Source organism: Montipora foliosa, chromosome 2, assembly GCF_036669935.1.
Source record: "Montipora foliosa isolate CH-2021 chromosome 2, ASM3666993v2, whole genome shotgun sequence".
In the NCBI taxonomy this organism is placed as follows: Eukaryota; Metazoa; Cnidaria; class Anthozoa; order Scleractinia; family Acroporidae; genus Montipora; species Montipora foliosa.
The window spans coordinates 60026772-60044271 of record NC_090870.1 but is presented as its reverse complement, the minus strand read 5'-3'; the positions used below and the strand labels follow the sequence as shown (position 1 = coordinate 60044271).

Here is a 17500-nt window from a genome sequence, read left to right as displayed (position 1 = left end):
AGTCTGATGGCCTACATATAGCTGCCGCAGGTCTCTTCTACGGCATTACGTGAGATGCCGAACTAGAAAACGGAAGGTGGTTGCTTCGACTCTTCAGTGCAAAGAATAACTTGGATTTTCCGAGTATCTCTGAAATACATCACGCTTCTGAACCTAGTCCTTTGTTTACCATATTCGATTCCATGCTTCATTTTGCCTGTCTCAGTAATTGGGGCATCTCAAGTAATTCACAAAAAGAAAAGAAGAGCTAAGTTTAACATTAAATCGGGAACTTGAAGAGAATTCAAGACAAAAATTAGAGAACTTGGGCTGTCAAAAAGGGCAGTTAACAAGCGTGATGTATTAGAATAGAAAGTTACGTTCTAATTCGCTACGCTCACACGAACGTACTATTAAGTATTCAGTTGTCCATCTCTTGATGAAGTGCCTTGCGAATGCAATTGCCCCAATAGTTCAGGATGGCTGGACTTGAATTTGCAAATGCTCTTCGAGTGGGACTGAATGTTATTGTTTATTTCTATGTTAAACTTTGCACATCGGAATGATGACGGTTGCCCACGTTATGAACGGCAATCAGCCAAACAGAGAAAACTACGTTTGAATCATTAACTCGAGGATTTTCTTTTTTCTCAACGACAGTAACTGAAAACAATACTTCAGTCGAAACTTTCGAAATGTAAATGCAAACATAAAGACAATTTCCAGAAGGCAGGCGTTGGAATGTGAAGCACTCAGCAGTCGCCAAGTTTTGTCGAACAGATGGCGGTGATGATCCCAAAGAAATTATCACAGTAACTTGCCTTGGGCCTGGGAGAGACGAAACAGCAATTTTTGGAAGCCAACTAAAAAACTGTCTTAATTTCGGATCATTGCAAAAAGGGAAGTTTACAAACCAGTTATTATGCAAATTAATTCTCATACAAGAACATTTATACACTGAGTGACTTTTAGCTGACTTCCTGACGGAAGCGACAGGCGTAACGTTTTCATTTCGTCTTATGCTTCACCAAACAAATGTTTAAACGGTAGTTAGTGCAGATCACTTATTTATTTCACTTCGTTGTCTACGATATGCAGCGTTGAGACGTGAAGTACATTAGGCTCTGAAAGCTGCAGCCTATGTTGAAGAAAACGGCCATTATATGTGGAGCTTATAGTGATGGTTTATCTCTTTAAATTCTAGAACCTTTTCCTGGGGGTTGGGGGGGGGGGGGAGGGTGGGAGTGGAGTTATAATTGGTTTATGACGAGTACATAATTGAGAACCGCGTATTCAAATTAATATCGCTTTAAATGGTGGGCGTTTGTTATTTGTTTTCAGTAAACTCGCTAATTTTCTCTTTTGTCGAAGATACAATGGCAAAATTCTGCTGCTGTGCTCACTCTAAAATCTTGATCTTGGATAGCTTTAAAGACGAAAAAACAAAATACGGAACAAGAAACATCTACACTGAGATTTCCCGCACTAAAGAGAACGGAACTGACATGGAAGAAAAATTACCCTATGAGTCGGGAAACATTACATCCTCTGATTTCCTATCTATTGTAAAGCGTTCCATACATATACTGGGAGATACAAAGTTCTCAATCATTCTCAACATACTGATAACTGAAATTCGATTCAGCAACGGTTATTATATTACGGAGGGAAACTTACACCGAAGACATGGCAGGTAAGAGCAACTTTTAAACTCTTAGTTGATATTTTGTGGGAGAGACGCCCAGTGCTTGACATCTACGCAAAGCGCTTTTTAGAACCTACCTCGGGGTACAACATAGCGCAAAGTCATAAAGGTGAATATGAACTGGCCAGTAAATCAATTTTTAGTTCATTTGGAGTTCATTTCTTTGGAAAATCTAGGATGAATCAATAATGTTAAGTTTAAAATTCGATTGATTAAATGACTTGTATTTTGATATAAAGGAACTTGATGAAGGTTCGTTTGGCTAATGACACAAGGAAAATCCGCGCGGTTATTGCAGTCTCATACAATAAAATAAAATAAACAAAAATAAACTACAGAGAAAGTTAGTAGAAAACAAGTACATACGGATTATAACGCTGTATCCTTAATCTCTTTTAGTATCATTGTTTTGGCTCGTTTTGTTCCTTGCCGTTCCTTTTAATTCCATCGGAGCTCCCGCTAAAGAGAAAATACTGACAAGGACCAGAGCTGTTCTTCAAAAAATGGACATAGCTTCTAACGGAGGCAGAACAAGACTGGAAGACTTAATCTTTGATACTAGAAGGGCATATGTAAGTATCTTAGTTAATAACTAAGTATCTATCTGTAGAATACCTGTTCCCGTGAAAATCAGTTGTCATGTCCCTGATAAAACATGGCAGTGAAGTCTCGCGTAACATGACTTCTTCTGATTGGTTAAAAGTGGCGGCCCTTTATTTGTTTCGCGCGCAAATGTATCTAAAAATAAATCCATTTGTGACTGAGCTGCGGCAAGACCGCAAAGTGATAGATCAACACTCTTATCTAATTTACTCCTGAGTATTTTTCGTTCAAAGATTTAGGGATAATCGGGAAATTTTGCACTTTTCGAATTACATGAATTCTAACAATAACTGTCATATGAGCACAGTCTGATGGGCTATAGCTGCCACAAGTATCCTCTAGCTCAGTGGCTGAGATCCCGAACTAGTAATCGGAAGGTCGTAGGTTCGCCGCTTGCAAAGAATTACTCGGAATTTCCGAGTATCTCCGAGTCCAGTCGAATACATTTCGTCCCTGAACCTTGTCCTTTGTTTACCATGTTCATTTCCATCGACTGCCCCGTCGTAAGGGACAGACAACAATCTTAATTTATTAGAATAGAAATTGGAATTCACATTCTACACAACACATAAATAACGCACGACTTCTCGTTTAGCCTGCTTGGGCCACGTCCCGCAGTTTGAGTTATGGTGCGAAAAGAAAAGTGGCGACAAAAAATTGGCAAGTGAAGCGAGCCGGGCTATGGACTGGATTTCCCGCTCGGCTCGCCTCGCTCGCCATTTTTTTTTGCTTCATAACGTGACCCCAACTGCGGAACCTGGTCCCAGGCTACTTCTCGTTCAGCATACTGGTTTCCTGAATTAAGTTTTTTACAGTTCTTTCCGCACATTGTTTTGTTGTACCCGCCATCGCGATCCATGAAACTTATAATTTGGAGTAAGTCAGTGGAAGACGATATATAAAATGGTTTCCTGATTAAGTTGATCAGCTCATATTAAGAAATTCTTTGTTGTCTCTCGTTTTTAGGCAAAGGAATTTTTTGGAGATCCTCTTGAGTTCAGACAAGTTGAAATACGTGGACTGGAACGGTTGGGCCAAGACATGACGGTACGTTTCGCTCCTGTCATCTATCTGTTTCTTACATTAAAATATAAATCTTTATCCATTGGGCGTATTACAAAATGCTTGTTCTCTAGAGCAGGCTTATATTGGTAAGATGGCGATCACAGGTTTTGTCGCTACATGTAGTAAATTGTTCGAGGACAGAAGACGACCGGGTTGTCTACCAAAAGGAGAAAACCAAACTTTTTTGAGAGATGGAGACATTGACCATCAAACGCCTGCTCTGTACGTTAAGGTGGCTCAAAGCAGTTTCCAGCATTTTCCAAGACGTAGATTTTTGATGGGTAATAATTACTACTCTTTATCAATTGATGCTACAATTATGGTATCACAATACTGCCCAATCACTAGCAAACACGTTGGCATTATTTTTGTGACACAGTAGGTTACCATAGCAATACTATGACCTGCTAAAAGCACCCTTAATTTCAGCTTTAAGCGCTTATATTTCAAAAACGGCACGGTGAAATTTTTTCTTATTACAGAATTTTGATTAGCAGGATGAGATGTAACTTTTGGCAAAGTTTAAAAAAATTCTGTACATGGAGTTCAGAGCCGTCTTAATTTTTAGAAAAGTTTAGGTGGCTCTGAACCCCATGTACTACAAAATATCCAGGCTGAAACGGGACTCGTAGGCATGTCCTTGGGATTCTGGGAAACTGTGCACTACAGTCAAAACCCGCATCTAAGAACCTAAAAGCTGAAATTTGGCATTTAAATATCCAAAAATATAAGAACACGTTCAGCCTGGCAAGGAAAAATAGGTTCTGATACAAAAAATCACTGCAATTTTGATGATCAAAATTCTCGATTTTAATTGTGTGAGAAACGTCTGACAAAAAGTTGTTGTGTATGTTATTGTTTAGCAAACAAGGCAAGCAATCTTGTTGTTGAAAATACAAGTGCTAAACCATTATGTATTTAGTAGTACGATAATTTTGCTAGTTGTTACACTAGGACAAGTTCTAAAAAAAACCTAATCAGACAGACTTGTGAAAAACTACCCTAAAATATAAGAACCGTTTCAACCTGGCAATGAAAATTCTAGGTTCTTATATGCGGGTTTTTACTGTATAGCGCAACTGGACGTGACATGGAAATGTAAAGGAAGCTGCAAATGTTACTTAATAAAGAGGAACAGTTTAATAATGGGGATGATAGGAAAAGACCAGAGATCTCCTCAAAGGAGAACATATTAATGACAAAATATGGCATCTTGATTACTAGATCGGGTGCTCTACCACTAAGACTGAGCCTGCTCTAATGGCTCACCACTTACTACTCTGGTATACAGCTCCTCAGAAGGAATCCGATGTAGTAATCGGGAGGTCATAGGTTCGATTCCTGATGTCAGCGCTCAACTCTTTTCCGTGCATTCCCGAGTAAATATCGATTAATTTATATCTTTCATCAAATCAGCATTTAGAAATTAAATGGCTCCGCTTCTTGATGAATTTGTTGTTGTTCATTGGTCCAAAAACAGCCCTATTGAAACTGAATGCATTTTTGTCCCGTTTTCTTTTAGATAAAAACCTTTGTAAAGAAAGCATACAAACAGCTTTCTATATTCTACGCTGTCCTTCAAGACATATTGGATCATTGGCCTCATGGTTTCGAAAGAAGCGGCAGTAAACTACTTTTGCAAAAGATTTCAGATATAAAGAAAAAGATTGGAGAGCTTAAAGACGATGCGAGGAAACCAGTCGTAAGTGAAAACAAATTGGCTTATACTTTATTGTTTCTTGGGGAAAGGGTGCGTCTTCGATCTTCATATCTCGAGGTGATTTCAAAGTGCATATGACGAGAAAACAATGGAGGTACTTTTGAAAATTTATACTGTTTGAAAGACACATTAAAGTTTGAAATATCAAATTAAGTTAAGAGATTTTGTGACTGATAAGAAAACGGTTTAGGGACTGGGTTGAGTCCACTGCAAAGCTTGGGGAAGTGACAACACGTTGATGTACATGTCCGTCTTAAGGAACAAATTTTCCCATCTAATACGACTGTGACTGTGACTGTCTCCGGCAAGGTATTTCCATAACTCTTTTTTGTGGGCTGGAGGAAGCTATCGTCAAATTTCGTAAAGAAAAAGGCGATACCAGTTTTTTTTAAATGTTTAATTCATAGAACTTTAAGTTTTTCAGGACTTAATTAATGTCAGCTCTAAGTTCTTAACAGTGCAGTCGCCTATGGAAGGAAATTCGTTTTTGAGGTTTATTTGTCTATTTTCTGCAGCTTTGGTTTAGTGCACGTGACTCCGCAGCCGGTAGTGTCTTCCCATCAACCAACATTTCACAGCCAATTGAAGTGTGGAACCAGTCTGCGTATCGACAGAAGAAGTGGATATTGGGAGTTCTTGGAGAAGTTGAGACAAGCATGCGCTACTTACTGACTGAGATTACAAATTTTTCAAGAGCAAAAAACCGACGATAACTGAAAATTACTGAATAATGGCAAGACTTTCAACATTTTAACACGTTAGAGTGTTTGTTGATGGTGACTAAGTACATTGAATCAATGATTTTATAAAGTAGAGCACTTTTTAGCTCAAAAATTAGCTTCATGGTTTGCCTATTGTTGCATTGAAAATCGTATTTTACTTTTTATAAAAGGTTCAATTAATTTTGTACTTTCTATTAAGATTTTGGCAAGAGCTTAAAGACGCAAGCTGTCAAGTATTTATTTTTGTATAAATACATTTTAACTAATTGGTGTCATTATTATACTGGAATATTGATGAACCATCGATAAAATATATTTTTGTATGTGAACATTTCCTTTTGTGTTAGATGAAACAATTAAGTTTACCCACAATTGGTTATGAAATTTTTTCGAATGTCTTTCTTGCTTTGGGGAATGGTTGTGAGAATTATTTTTCTAAAGCATTCCTTTGGCGGTAAAAGCTTAAAGAATTTCCTGGCAAAGCTAACAAATCGGTCCGGGGGTTTGTCGTGTGGTTTTTACGCCAGCAATTGCATTTCAATTAAAACCGAATTGTTTAATTCTCGTTAAAAAGCTTTTATCACAAACTTTATGCAGCATTTTCAGTTGTGCTTTCGCCCGTCGCCCGTCGCCCGTCGCCAGGCAACACTTTTCCCCTTCGCCTTGTTATTCATTTTTGAGAATTCATAATGAGCAAAATGACAATAGGCCTTTTTCGATATATTAAAATTCAGCTTGCTAATGAAGCAGTGAGGAGAAAAACAAAGGACTGTGGATGATATGTAAATATTTTTCACATTAATTCCGATGTGTTTCTATTGTTTTTGTCCTCACTGCCTCACTATCAAGCTGAATTCTTGATATTTCGAATCCATCTAACAATAGACCAAATTATGTTTTTATTATTTGTTTCAAAAGTTTCAAGAAGATATGATAAGGCAAAATGGAACAATGACATCCAGTCAGAAGAGCATTTGCAAATTCAAGACCAGCGTCCGTGGATAGTGATTTATACGGTGTATAGCGTTATCCACCTTTTTGAACAGCCAAGGCCAGATGCGGTTACCCCAAAGAAACTAACGGCATCACAGTAACTTGCTTCCACGCGCGCGCAGTGAAATGACACAGCGATCTTTGGAAGCCAAATAAAAAACTGTCTTAATTTCGGATCATTGCAGATAGAGAAGTTAACAAACCAATATCATTGCAAATTAACTAGACGCTCCAGGAGCGTACACTGGGTTGCCTGTGGTACGTTTTACTCAAAAGCAGAAGGGACTGAGTTGGATGGTATTGAACTGCAGCGTTCCAGGCAATTCTTTCAAGTCGGGGGTCGTGCCAGCAGAGGCCCTTTGGTTTACACGTTCATACGACGAAACAGATCTTTTTCTGAGGTTATCATAGTAACTTGCTTCCACGCGCCGTGAAATGAAACAGCGATCTTTGGAAGCCAACTAAAAAACTGTCTTAATTTCGAATCATTGCAGATAGAGAAGTTAAGAAACCATTTAATTATGTAAATTAATTATCATGTAAAAACATTTCGACACTGAGTAACTCTGGCTGGCTTCCTGACGGAAGTGATTTAGCGTAACGTTTTCATTTCGTCTTATATTCCCCAAAATAATGTTCAAACGGTAGTTTCTTGATATCATGTACATATTTCACCTCTCTGTCTAGAATATGCAACGCCATGGTGAGCGTTTGTGATTTGTTTTGAAGATGCAAGCTAGGGCAACGTTGTGCTACCGTACCCACACTAAAATCTTGGACCGTTATAAAGGCTAAGGAAAAAAAACAGAATAAGATTAAGATAAAATAAGAAAAACTAACACTGGAATTTCCCTTATTTAAAAGCGAACGGAAGTAACTAGACCAACTCACCGGAAAAAAAAAACAACAACTCTATGAGTCCGTTAACATTACAGCTATGATTTCCTATCTACTGTAAAACGTTCCATACATATACTAGGAGATACAAAGTTCTCAACCATTCTAAACCTACTGATCAGTGAAATTCAATTCAGCAACGGTTATTATATTACGGGAGGGAAACTTACACCGAAGACATGGAAGGTAAGAGCAACTTTTAAACTCTTAGTTGATACGGTTATTATATTACAGAGGGGAATTTACATGGAAGACATGCCAGGTAAAGCAACGTTTAAGCTTATAAGTTGATCTTCGACGCCCAGTGCTTGTTTGTAAAGCCCTTTTTTAAAAATAATTCTATCGGTACAACAGACTTAGGAGTCTCTGGTGTATTCCACGGGTGGATTGCAAACTACCTTCATGAAAGATCCCAATATGTCAATGTCGACGGCGCAAGATCAAAGCTACGACAAATCGCCATCGGTGTTCCCCAAGGTTCTCTACTGGGACCCAGACTCTTTGCAATATATGTCAACGACCTACCAAATTCGTCCGAAATCGAATGTATCCATATGTTTGCAGATGACACTACTATCTACTATATTGGGAAAGAGATCGAAGAAACTATTGATGCTTTAAACTACATTTTAAACGATTTCAGAGTATGGTGCTTTAAGAATCATTTGACTGTTCACACTGGAAAGACTGAGGCTATGCTGATTTCCAGCCATGCTTTTGTTGGTCCATTAAGACCTCTTAAGTTCGGAAATTCTTACATTCACTTCACCACTAAATCCACTTGCTTAGGGGTTGAAATCGACTATAAACTGAACTGGGAACCCCAAGTTAAACAACTGCATACTAAGTTTGGAGGAAAGCTACAATTCCTGAAAAAGGTTTAAAGCCCTTCCCTCAAGTGTCTTGGAAGAAATATATTTCAAAGGGATTGTACCAAGCATCACTTACTGCATCGCTATTTGGGGATCTTGCTCACCATCTGCATTTTATACTTTGGAACATTTGCACCTGAAAGCAGCCAAACAAGTCCACAAACTCCTTACCGAAACTTCTGACACTGACGTTCTTGAACTGGTAAAATGGAAACCACTAGTCTATATTTACAAGCGTAGGCTCGCTTCTATAATGTACCAGGTCTATCATAATAGTTTACCTGATCAATTCACACCCCTATTCGAAACACGCAACACTAATACTATTTATAATTTATGGCGTATTAATCACTTCTCGCATGTACGGTACAATAGCAACATTGGCAGAAATAGTGTAAGGTATAGAGGGCCCATTGTTTGGAATTTAATTTCTGAAGCCATCAAGGACGCTTCCTCCTATCAACTTTTTAAACAAAAACTTAACAGGCCTCAAAGATACTGGACCAAATTCAATTCGAAAAAGAGGCCTGTCCGATAACATCAAAACAATCAGATTTTTTATATTTTTAGTTTTGCTTATTGCTCGTAGTTTTCCGAGCCCCGCTAGGGGCTCGGAAAACTACTACGCAACTCGCAAAATATCCGCGTGTATTATATGTTAAGCCATCGTATAAGATGTATGTATTTTGTTGTTCAAACTTTGGGGATAATCGGATAATTCCGCAGTTCAAGTCTTTATATGAGTTCTAACAGTAATTGCGATATGAGCCCAGTCTGATGGCCTATGTATAGCTGCCGCAAGTCTCATCTACCGCATTGGGTGAGATGCCGAACTAGTAATCGGAAGGTGGTTGCCTCGAACAAAACAGAGCAAAGAATAATTTGGATTTTCCGAGTATCTCCGAAATACATCTCGCTTCTGAACCTAGTCATTTGTTTATCATATTCGATTCCATGCTTCATTTTGCCTGTCTAAGTAATCTTAAGTAATTCACAAAAAGAAAGGAAGAGCTAAGTTTAAAATTAAATCGGAAACTTGTAGAGAGTTCAAGACAACAATTAGACAACTTGGGCTGCCAAAATGGGTAGTTAACAATCGTGATGTTGCTGAACAAGGTCCTTTGTGTAGGTTTTCATCGCGGTGGGTAAACTCATCCAGAACAAAGAACTTTCGAGAACCTGAAAAAATAATCAGCAATGTGGATAAAATAAATTCAAGTTACAAGAAATAAAAAGACAACCCTCGAGCGGCCAATCAAACTCGGGCGAGTGCCTCCTTTCTTGCAAACTTTAAACCAGTGTCTTACATATTCTTCTTGCATACTTTAAGCCCTGAGTGCCTTACATATTCCCCTCGCAAAATTCAGGCCACTGCCTCAGGTAATTGCAAAGTGCGAATACGGCTCAGCCCTAAGTCAGCAAAATAGGGCTCTTTTAGTCATCCAAATAGGCGTTAAGTCTAAGCGCAAAGCCAAAAATTTCCATGAAATGAAAAATTCCAGGACCTAATAAACAATAAACATTTGTACCGGTAATGAGACATTCTCCACCATTACCAATTTATAGACAACAATGAAATTTGAAAAATTTCCTTGAAATCACGGACTACAAAACTTGCTGCCGGAAGGCCAGAATGTGACAACCAATGTAGCCTTCGCAGAACACGCATATAAATAGTAAAGAGATCTTCCTATTAGTTTCACGGCAGCAAGGAAAAAAGGAAAGGAACTTTATTCAAGTGTATGGTCGTTCTAACGCTGGAGCAGCAATTGGGGACACTGTAAATTGAAATTAACAATGAACGCAAATCAAACGTTAGTTTTTGAGGAGAGGGGAAACCGGATAACCCGGAGAAAACTGCTCGGTGCACAGTAGAGCTAACAAACTCAACCCACATATGACGCCGGGAGGCGAGCGCTCTAACCACTTCGCCATCCCTGCATCCGAAGCATTTAAATATTGGGCGAAAAATTCCACTCCACTGGAACCCAGATTCCAAAACTTTGAAATGAAAAGAACTTAGGGGCTTATTGGAAGTCGTAATTTGCAAAATAATCGACCATTTGAGGCCCCCGCAGGGTCTCTAAACAATCGACCATGTAAAAAACGTGCATGACCAAACTGCCAAACGCCAATGTCAATAAGACGACTAATAAAAACCTAGTTGAGGAATTTTCCTTAAATTTCTATTCGCGAGCAATAAAACCTTGAGCTTAGACAACTCATGGTGCTCGCTTAGATCTAATAGGAAAATTGTTACTTCTACCATACATTAATTAGGGGAAACTATCGTACGTGATTCCTGCTCCTGACCGAGCATGAAGGGAAGTAAAGGAGACCACTTCTGTTCGATGGAGGCCTTGTAAAGTAAAGTAAAGTAACCATATTTAACGTCGATAACTCGTAACAGTAATTCAACTGACAAGCCTGAGGTCGACGGTGCGCTCATTTTACTCCCCCCTCTCCATCAGTGCTGCGTTTAACGGTTATTTAAAGCTACTTAGCTACACGGAAAGGAGTCGAAACAAGGATGTGAGATCCAGGACCGCTTGCACCAAGCCCGCGCACTAACCGACTGTGCCATCCTTGCTCCAACCAATTCTACATGCTCCAGGCCAGTGACCAAACCAACGGCAGCGGAAGCACCTGTTAGCGGTATTTCCAGCACATTCGGAACGGAAAAATAAAAGGTCAAATAAAAAGATAAAATATTTTCTGTGGGGAAACTAGTTAAGAGCGTCAGTGTTGAATTGCGAGAGTAAGGGAGTGAGAGAACCAAAACTTGTTATCTGCTTAAATAGCCTGGTGACTCAATGGGAATATCCCTGGCGACTACTTAAACACCTAGAAAATTTCTGATATGAAACTACAAAAACCCTAGAAGAATTCAAACTCATACCAATAGAAAATATATTGGAAATCACAGTCTTCAAAGTTCATTGATTAACGCATGATGTCTCGTTCAGGATACTCACGCCTCAGTATCCTGATTTAAAACTTTACGTAATTCTTTAAATACATTGTTTTGTTTTACCCGCCACCACGATCCATGGTATTGATAATAAACATATAATTTGGAGTAAGTAGAAGCCAATATATAAAATGCGGGTTTCCTGATTAAGTTGATCAGCTCATATTAAAATATTCTTTGTTGTCTCTCGTTTTTAGGCAAGGGAAGTTTTTGGAGATCCCCTTGAGTTCAGACAAGTTGAAATACATGGATTGGAACGGTTGAGCCAAGATATGACAGTACCTCTCTTATATTAAAATATTAAATCTTGATCTATTGGGCGTATTGAAAAGTGCTTGTTCTCTAGAGAAGGCTTATATTGGTTAGAGAACGATCACCGGTTTTGCCGCCAGAATTTTTTTTCCAAAACAGAAGGCGACCAGTTTGTCGACTAAAACGGCAAGACCAAAACTTTTTGAGAGATCGACCATGATACGCCTACTCAGAAAGTAGCTTAAGAGAACGATTGAGAATAATGCGAAAGAAGAAGATCAAACTAGCCTAAAAAAATACGCAGCCTGGAACAGGACACGTAGGCATGTCCTTGCGATTGCGCTGCACCGCTTCCCGCGTGCGGAAAATCGCGCAGTTGCGTAGCTATGTGAAAATAGGAAATCTAAAGGAGATTATGATTGCTAGTTAATAAAGAGGAATCTCATAAATTACGATTTGGAAATGATAGGAAGAGATCATAGTTGGACTGAAAAAATAAGCATATGACAACATATGCCGGACGTTTCGATTACTAGGTCGGATGCTCTACCACCAAGGCTAAGGCTGCTATAACGGCTCACCTCCTACTATTCTTCGATACTGCAACAGCTACTTAGAAGGAATGCGATGTATTAATCGGAAGGTAATTGGTTCCGGCGATTCCTGTTCTAAGCACTGAAATCTTTTCCGAATATTCCCGAGTCAATATTGATAATTCATATCTTTTACAAATTAACATTTAGAAATGTCTCCGTTTGCTGTCGATTATGTTGTTGTTGATTGGTCCAAAAACAGTCCTATTGAAATTGCGCTTTTGTTTTCTTTTTAGGTAGAAACCTTTGGCCTCATGGATTCAAAAGAAGCGGCAGTGAACCTTTTCGTAAGGGTTTAACTATAACTGAAAAGATTGGAGAGCTCAAAGACACAGTGAGAAAACCAGTCGTAAGTCATGAGCGAAAACAAATTGACTTATATTTTTTGCTTCTTCAGAAAGGGGTGCAAGAAGGCGTCATCGACCTTCATACTGTTGAGAACTTGAGCTAATTTTAAGTGCATATGTGACAAGAAAAAAAAAGGTACCCTTAAAAGACATTGCGATTTTGTGGAAGTGACGTCAATTGATGTCGATCCGTCTTAAGGTTTTTACTTGTTACGAAAAATCTGTCCATCTAAGTTCATAATGAACAATGTGATGGTTTTCCTTAGTTTTAATTCCAAATATTAAAAGTAAACAATAACCTTTCCTCCCGGAAGGAATTGCCATAACTCTCTTCTTGCATATGGGATGTAGGGAGCTTTTACAGCGGCAGTCATGTTTCATAAAAAAAAAGCCGATGCTGATTTTTTAAACCTTAAAGTGATAGGCTTTAAGTCTTTTTAGCTTTCTTAATTAATATCAGTCTTAAAACCGACGATAACTGAAAATTACTGAATAATGGCCAGACTTTCAACATTTCAACACGTTAGAGTGTCTTTTGATAGTTACTCAGTTCATTGAATCAATGATTTTCTAAAGTAGAACCGTTTTCAGTTCAAAATTAAAATTAGTTTTATGGTTTGTCCATTATTAGATTTCAAACTGACCGCCAACTGAGATTTGAAGAAAGATCTTATTCCACGTTTTATAAAGGGCTAATTAATTTATTTTACACTAAGCAATCCAAAAGGTCTTCGCGGATCCCCAAACAGATGAAAGATGTAAACTTGTAAGTATATTTTTTCTTGTAAATAGGTAAAGCATTTTATCTAATCGTAATCGTTGTCATTTGGACACTTCTTTGTGTATTAATCATAACCATTACAATTATCTCAAATTTAATTGGTGCATTAACTGCGTTATTTTTTCACTAATTATTGTTGAAATCGGACAGTGAAATCGGACAGTTGGTTGTAATCGGATACCTGAAATCGGACAGTTACATCGGCCAATCATATTAAGTGCACTCAGCTTAATCCCCAAATCACAGAATTTATCACGATAACCACTCAAAAGGTTCATCAGGAGGAGGTTGGTAGGGGAGTTCTGTTTTGGAGACATTGATCTTGAGATCAAACAGTGTTGCTGCAGCAGAGAAACGGTCCACAATCTCTTGTATGTCTTGATGGTCGGTAGCGACCAAAGCTGAGTCACACAGAGCTCACACAGAGCTTTCTGGTCTTGCTTGAGGCTTTCAGTCTGGACAGATTGAACAGCTTCCCAAGACTCCTTTGTTGAGGTTGGCTCAAAGAGTGAACAGGGTAGAGGCAAGCACACATCCTTGTTTGACACCATGGTTGACGGCGAAGGCTTCACTGATGTCTCCTGCCATGAAGACTTTTCCAAGCATTCCTTCATGAAAGAGTTTGATAATCTTCACCACTTTCTCAGGGCAGCCGTACACTTCCAGAACTTTCCAGAGTGTTTCATCGAACCCGGGCCAATGAATGCAGTGAAACCATTGAGTTCACCCGCGATTTTTTGATTTTATAGTGCTTTGGAAAATGGTTGGAAGAAGTTTCTTTCTGAAGGACTTCTTCGGTGGCGGAAGCTTAACGATATTTTTGAGTTGCTCAGGGGACGAGAATGGAGAGACTTCTAGTCGTCGGGTCGCAAGCTTAAGGACATTGGTTGTTTAAGATCGCTAATGCAGTCTCACGCTCTGCTCGCTTCAAACAAATCCAGGTTTGAGTGTGAAATACATACGAAAAATCAACGAAGCAAAGAAAAGTTTCACAAGAGATGCTGCAAGAACAAAACTCGGGAAAAGTGTCAATATACCGTAATTATTTGCCCATCTGACATGTGATTTGTATTTAGAAATCCGGACTTGAATATAGAGAAAAAAAATGGAAGAAAGGCATTCGCCATGTAGGCGAAAGTCTCAGCGATTTTCATTTCTCGCTCAGTCAGGTGTCCATTCTTGTCCCCAGGGCCACTCGCTTTCACTTACCGTTGCGAGTGATTTTTTCATTGGCTAAGAAAAACTGAATACGCACCAAGAATTAAGGGATAAATTACTGTGCACTTCCTTTTCGAAAGGCTGGAATTTTGACGCGCTGTTGACATTCTCGTCCGCAGAGATGAAAAAAGCTTGCAAAAATGACGACTAGTACGTCGACCACGCCAAAAAAAATGTAGTGCATCAGTTCCCCCGTAATCAAACACAGAAGGCAAAATACACAGGCAATCTCGTTTCTTTACAACGATTGCATGTAAGGCATTGCCTACCAGCCCTCTTTCTCCTACCACGTGACCAAAAGAAACGAGGGACTCTGGGAATGAGAATGCCTGGTATCAAGAACAAAAGAAAATGTGCGATCGCGCTTCACTGCGTCACAGACCGAATTACCAATAAAAAATAGGGTTCAAAGAGGAAGCAAAATGTACCATTTGGGCAATATTTTGAAATGGCTACAGTCGTCCTGCATCCTAGAATCAGACAACTTTTGCACATGGAAACCACTTTAAGATTGAACCCAGACTGCTCAAATTTGAAACTCCATATAAACTCTTGTTGTCTAATGGCGAAGCAGTTTTTCTGCATATGTCTCCGAAAAGGCTGTAATCCAAACCAAAGGAATTTATTGATTCATATAAAACACATCCATCAATTAGCCAATATAAAAAAACACCATAATACACTTTGTTTGTCCCCCCCAAAAAAATGCATTAGCATTGTTTCCAATTCCTCGTAGGACCATTGTAAGTCCAAAGAGAAAATAAAAACAATGTTTATGCTAAATTTTGGACAGTAGTATGATATTTTTGATATTGGCTAATTGGAAAAGCAAACAACAAAAAATACAAAGAAAGGAAGCCTCTCCTTTCTCGGTGGATCAAGTCTCTTAAACCTGACGCCTTAATATACATACATACTTAAGTGACCGCTCCCCATTCAGGGCTTTTCATGGCCAATGAAACAGTTAACAAAAAGACGGAGCAGAACAACTACCGGCCGGAGACAAACCAGTTGGCGATTTACAAGTGCAGCTGGGAAGTTGAACCAGGATATACCAGGATCAAATTCAACGAGTCGTCAGAGAGGGTCTTGAATCCGGGTTCTCCGGATCTCAAGACAAGCTCCCTAATCACTGGGCCACAGTGCCTCCTAACCCACACCCCACCTCTCCTTAAAAGAAAACCGTCATTTTCTTAGTAGCCTCAAAGAGAGAAAACAAAAGAAAATTGGAAAAACCAAGGAAATAGATAAAACACTTGGAAATAAGTTTGAAAATATAATTAGTGGAATTAGACTTTGTTATGTCATTGTTGGGCAGGAGCAGTTTCTTTTTCTGTTTTTGTTTTTGCCAAGTTTTCTTTCTTTTTTTATTTATATATGCCAGTAGCCTTTAGAATTGTACTGTTAAAAGCTTTCCATATTTTATAGTATAGTATAGTATTGTATTGTATTGTAAGTTAAAAGTTAATTTATTAAAAATAAATAAGGAAATAAAAAAACACGGTTATTAATGGCCTATCACTACGTCAAGGTAACACAGTCACCACGCTTCCTTCAGTGGCAAAGATCTTCTCCTATATGAACCACTAACAAGCTGCAATTCTTCGCTCTGACGAAGGGCCAACGCTTCAAACGCTTATAAAGTCCGCTCAGAAATCTTTCTTACCTTCAAAAACTCATTGATCATTCATGAGCCCAACAGCCTATCAAAACACCGATAAAACGTCACGTGCATGAGCTTTAAACCCCCATAAAACACACGTCATCAGAATTATTTACATTTACATTTCGCAGTTATGAGAGCAATTTTTGCAATTGCGTAGAGAAGCTTGAAAAATTCAGGATTTCAACAGGGTTTGAACCCGTGACCTCGCGATTCCGGTGCGACGCTCTAACCAACTGTGCTATCAAGCCACTGACGTTGAGAGTTGGTCATTTGTGGGTTCTCATGGTCCCGTGAGGAATGAATCAATGATGAAATGGTATATGAAATGAATCATATATGAACTGCGGATATGAAATCAAGTGAAGCTATGATCTTCGCAGTTATGAGAGCAATTTCAGTAATGAGGTAATGAGGCCCGGCTTGTTTTTTCTTGTATATGTAATATCTTCCTGTCACATTTTGCACCGCTGTATTGATCTTCACTCCAGAGTTACACGCTTTTTGTGGACGATGAATGTTTTTGCAAACACACAGCACGTGTTTTATCAGGTCGAAACTTGAAACACTCGGCTACACCTCGTGTTTTTAAACCCGCCGATAAGACACTGCTGTCCTTTTTTTAAACATGCAGTACTTCATCATCTCTTTCCATAAAACCAAATTTTCGCAGTTGTAGACGAACTATATGATAAAACTTTAGACTTGGCAATCATTGCCAAGTCTAAAGTATATCTGACTTGGTTTAGGGTATATTGCAATACTTTTGTGCCTGAATCCACCATAATTGGGTTTGGAAGTATCATCTGAGTAAAGCAGGGAAATAAAAACAAAACAATGACAGTTTTGTTTATGAGGTTCACAAAGATGTTAAAAAGCAAAGGGGTGAAGAGATTTTGTTGCGGAAAGACACCGGAGGCAGAGATCACCATAAATTAGAACTTATTGAGCTTTATTGGGTGTTACTCTGTGCAATTTAAAGGTCTAACGTTATTTTTATGAGAAGTGAAGTGCAAGTAATCACCGTCACCATCCCCTCGGGGTTTTTCAGGTCTATTTACAATTCTGTTTGGAGGAATTTGGTTAGACTGCTTGGTTACGCAACTTACCATCGCCGAG

At 38.8% G+C, this 17500-nt stretch overlaps 1 protein-coding gene across 1 annotated transcript; it reads left to right on the top strand.

The window, feature by feature from the left end:
* Positions 1-1615: 1615 nt before the first annotated feature.
* On the top strand, positions 1616-6058 carry LOC137991035 (uncharacterized). The gene is made up of 5 exons (XM_068836160.1): positions 1616-1672; positions 2084-2256; positions 3254-3334; positions 4875-5054; positions 5588-6058. The coding sequence occupies exons 1-5, from the start codon at positions 1666-1668 to the stop codon at positions 5783-5785; spliced, it is 639 nt and encodes a 212-aa protein (XP_068692261.1). The 5' UTR covers positions 1616-1665; the 3' UTR covers positions 5786-6058.
* Positions 6059-17500: the final 11442 nt, after the last annotated feature.